The sequence below is a fragment of the Nansenia antarctica genome, assembly GCF_963989245.1.
Source record: "Nansenia antarctica genome assembly, chromosome: 1".
In the NCBI taxonomy this organism is placed as follows: Eukaryota; Metazoa; Chordata; class Actinopteri; order Argentiniformes; family Microstomatidae; genus Nansenia; species Nansenia antarctica.
In genome coordinates this window covers 11,650,113-11,655,112 of record NC_137674.1, presented here as the reverse complement: position 1 = coordinate 11,655,112, position 5,000 = coordinate 11,650,113, and the positions used below count along the sequence as shown (strand labels likewise).

The window sequence follows — 5,000 nt, the reverse complement described above, 5'->3', positions numbered from 1 at the left end:
ACACATAGACACAGAGACACAGAGACACCGAGAGGCAGAGAGGCAGAGAGACACAGAGAGACAGAGAGGCAGAGACACAGAGACATGGAGACACAGAGACCCAGAGAGACAGAAACATAGAGAGACAGAGAGGCAGAGAGACAGAGACACAGAGATACAGAGACAAAGAGACACAGAGAGACAGAGAGGCAGAGACACGGAGACATGGAGACACAGAGACCCAGAGAGACAGAAACATAGAGAGACAGAGAGGCAGAGAGACAGAGACACAGAGATACAGAGACAGAGACACAGAGAGACAGAGAGGCAGAGAGACAGAGACACAGAGACACAGAGAGACAGAGAGACAGAGACATAGAGACACAGAGAGACAGAGAGACAGAGAGGCAGAGAGACAGAGACACAGAGACACAGAGACACAGAGAGACAGAGACAGAGAGACAGAGACATAGAGACACAGAGAGACAGAGACACAGAGACACAGAGAGACAGAGACATAGAGACACAGAGAGACAGAGACACAGAGAGAAAGAGACACAGAGACACAGAGAGACAGAGAGACTGAGACACAGAGACACAGAGACACAGAGAGGCAGAGAGGCAGAGACGCAGAGACACAGAGACACAGAGGCACAGAGACATAGAGACATAGAGACACAGAGAGGCAGAGAGACAGAGACACAGAGACACAGAGAGGCAGAGTGACAGAGAGACAGAGACACAGAGACACAGAGACACGGAGATGCAGAGAGGCAGAGAGGCAGAGAGACAGAGAGGCAGAGAGACAGAGACACAGAGACACAGAGACACAGAAAAACACAGAGACATAGAGACAGAGAGACAGAGAGACAGAGACACAGAGACACAGAGACACAGAGAGACAGAGAGACAGAGAGACAGAGAGACAGAGACACAGAGAGACAGAGAGGCAGAGAGACAGAGACTGACAGATAGAGAGAGAGGCAGAGAGAGACAGAGACACACAGAGAGAGAGAGAGAGAGAGAGAGAGAGAGAGAGGCAGAGAGAGACAGAGACACACAGAGAGAGAGAGAGAGAGAGAGAGAGAGAGAGAGAGAGAGAGAGAGAGAGAGACAGAGAGGCAGAGAGAAAAGAAAGGGAGAAATCAGCAGCGGCTTCAAATCAAACTCCAATGAGACTTGTGAAGATAAGCCAATTCCCTTTTTCTTCTCTCTGAAAGAAGGGTCTCTGCCAGATGTGAGAGTTGAGATTCTGCACCCTTAGATAGGGCCTACAGGAATATACTTCATAGCTTATAATAGAAGTTGTGAAACCTAGCACTTACACTCATAACACAAGAGAGACTGTCTCCAAAAGCGGGGAGGTAGAGAGATAGGGTTAGTGGGAGGTACATGGGCAGGGGAGGATGGGGCACTGCTGGACAGAGGTCAGCTTGTAAAGCATGACCCAGCACCTCCACCCCCTCTTCCCAAAGTGTGGGAATCTTGCCACACACAGACAGACAGACAGACAGACAGACACAGACAGACAGACAGACAGACAGACAGACAGACAGACACACAGACAGACAGACAGACACACTCACACTCACACTCATACACTCATACACTCACACACTCACACACTCACACACTCACACACTCACACACTCACACACTCACACACTCACACTCACACACTCACACTCACACACTCACACTCACACTCACACTCACACTCACACTCACACTCACACACACACACACACACTCCTCTCACCTTCAGTACTTTAGTGATCTGTTCTGTCAGAGTGTCCAGCAGGCGAGTCTTCATAAAGTCCTCCACTTTGGTCACCCTTCCATCCATGTAGTAACTGCAGGGACAAGACCAGAGCATTATCTGTGTATATATGTTACGGTACATGTGGGACAACTAGGGTTAGGGTTAGGTGCTACGTCGACTTGTTACATGCTGGCATGTCTAACCCTAACCCTAACCCTAACCCTAACCCTACCCCTACCCCTACCCCTAACCCTAACCGTAGCACCCTAGCACCTAACCCTAACCCTAGTTTTCCCACATGTACCGTATTCCCACATGTACCGTAACATTTATACAGACAAGAGAACTGGATAGAAACACATTGGGCCCTATTATGCACTTCTTAACTTGCCGTCTTAAGTCTTAATTAAGACGCACCGCCAGGTTAAGACCTACCGCCACCCTTATTATGCGCTTCATACGCGCTACTGCTATTATGCAGGTGTCGCTAGGCGCCCACACATAAGACGTAAGACTCCTGTGCATATATTACTCATTGTGGGAGTGTTCATATGTTAATGAAGTGCGCTAGGCGCCCCTGCTATTATGCGATCTGACTTTGCGCCTAGCGCTAAGAAGTGGTTTGAAAAGATCTTAGAGGTTGAAGCGCTCGTGTTTCAAACCGTGCATGAAGTCTAGCGCCTATGAACCGCATAATAGCTTAGCGCTTATGACTTAACGCAGCCGGTTCTTAAAGGGAATGGCACCTGGCACGCTGATTGGGTTGATTGAGAAGACGCCCAAAACACACCCATGACTAATTTCTGGGCTTAGCGCCGGGTCTTAGGCGCCCACTACCGCACGCATAATAGCAAAGTGGCCTTGACCACGCCTCCACGTCTTAAGTTTAGATCTACCGCCTCGTCTTATTGCTTAAGACTTATGAAGTGCATAATAGGGCCCATTGTATGTATATGGATCCATTACGAGCTATGGGGGTACATTTAAATTCCTTAATCAGACCTAACCTGCTCCTACAGACAGGGATTCATATCAGCAATGAACCCCTTTAGAGGTTAGAGAACATCTCTGACAATGTTGTATAAACATTCTTAAAAGACAAAAGAAAACCCTCTTGATGAATCGGTTGATGAATCTGTCCAGAATGGACATGATGCTAACCCCCCCCCCCCCCCCTCCACCCCCCTCCACCATTTGAGATGCAGATACAGTAAGTACCAAGACACAGCGCTGCTAGGATGGAAATGACGTAGTATAGAGATAGAGATGACCATCTGGTGCACGGGGCGAAGCGGGGGTCTTCCCTGATCTCTACCAGCTAGCAAATTGTCTGAGGGTTTTTTAGCTACACTGCTGAAAGATATGTGACTCTCCAGGCTAATCACCCTCACTCAATTTACGGCCCCACCGAGACAGGGACTGCAAGAGCAGCGGAAGACACAGATCTCCATGATCTCTGCTTTCTCCTTCCAGCTGTAAATAACCACCGCTCCACTCCTCCACCCCTCCACTCCTCCCCCAGGGAGGATTCTTACAGCCTTCACTCGAATGGATTTCAACTCTTACAGACAGACTCCCTTCCTCCCTAATACACCCTCTCTCTCTCTCTCTCTCTCTCTCTCTCTCTCTCTCTCTCACACACACACACACACACACACACACACACACACACACACACACACACACACACAAACTGAGTATCTTTTATTGTGGTCTCCCGCTGTCTGTGAAAGAAAACAAAATGGTGTTAAAGACAACACACAGGGGAAAGACTTGGGCTCGATCCCGATTCCCTTTCCTTCCCCGACGGGTCATTTTGGAGTGCCACTCGCTTTGGAGCCAAGGCCTCCGAAACAGAGCCACAAGGCGTAGTGGTTGAAATCTTTCCCTATGAAATGGGACAACCCTTCAACACCCTGATATGTCATCAGTAGTGTCATAGAAAAGCATTGACGCCCGCGATTCATTCACAACTTGTGTTTTACGCTATCAATCGATCAAATAAGTCATCAAATAAAAAAGAACAATGCTTCATTATCAGACCATGACAGAATAACGGTGCTCTGTAGGCTATCAACCTGTGCTCCTACCCTGCCAGTCTGCACTGACATAGGACAACAGTGTAACGACTTCGCGGCTGAAATGTAATTACATTTCGGACGTCATATGCCATCAAACGGAGGAAATACGACATGGAAAAATGCATGACTATCATGCACAAATCAGCCTTCAAATATGTAACGTTGGATAGATAATGTGAGACAGGCAGCACAGATTTACTTTTATGGCGTTCCGAAATCCGATGTGACAGGAACGCTGGAGAAACAGCTGCTGCCCACGGCATTAGTCAACTACACGCTCCTTGACGAGCCTCCCGCTCACTGCTCTCCATCAAAAATTGCACATCCATCAATAATACAACTGCTCGGATTAGATTGCGGGTTGTTTTGGCACGACTATGATGCACAAATCAGCCTAATCTTACATACATACGTTTACATTAAATATGTCTACCATCATTCGCTGTCAAATGCCACATGTGAGAATTTATTTCGAAATAAACAGGATTGTACATCTCGGAAATGTGAATCACGCTCCAATGACATGGTGTATTTCTATGGCCCCACCGGGGTGGCTGTGGCGCAGGATGTAGAGCCGCTGTCTAATGATCACAAGGTCGGCAGATCAGTCTAAGTGTCCTTGGGCAAGACACTGAATCCCAAAATTGCTCCCAGTGAGCGGGCCAGCGCCTTGCATGGCAGCTTGCCGCCATTGGTGTGTGAATGTCTGTGTGAATGGGTGAATGAGAGGCCGTTGTAAAGCGCTTTGGAGCAGAAAAAAAAAAAGGCGCTATATAAGAGCAGTCCATTCTATGGGAAGGCTGTGACTGGCGCATTGGACTGGGACGCCGGGCGCTCATACAATCTCCGCGTTTGTTGCAGAGGAACAGGGTGACTGTCACCCTGTGACAAACGCGCAGATATGAGTGCTCCGGTGTCTTTCTTTGGGTAGTCTAATGGAAGTGCCCAGGTAATAGTTTAGCTATTATTGTCCTCTACTGCTGAGCACCAAAACCCTCTTAAACTTGGCTAAAGCGCGCTGGACTTTGGAAAGGTGTATTTCTGTATTGGGACTTGTGATCATAGATCGGCATAATAGCGATGTTTTTGTTATGCTTGTTATAAAGAAAAGGTCTATAATACATTGAAATTAAATTCAACTAAGATAATAATATGGTTATCATATTATTTTTCAAATC

The 5,000-nt window shown here is 47.6% G+C and overlaps 1 protein-coding gene across 1 annotated transcript in view; it reads right to left on the bottom strand.

Annotated features, from left to right (window-relative positions):
- The window catches only part of hpse2 (heparanase 2), a gene marked incomplete at both ends in the record, with an annotated part of 77,121 nt that overhangs the window by 23,092 nt on the left and 49,029 nt on the right, over positions 1-5,000 (bottom strand). The window contains one exon of the mRNA XM_080528100.1: positions 1,739-1,832. Coding sequence (XP_080384226.1) covers positions 1,739-1,832 — 94 coding nt within the window. The remainder of the gene's footprint in view (positions 1-1,738; positions 1,833-5,000) is intronic.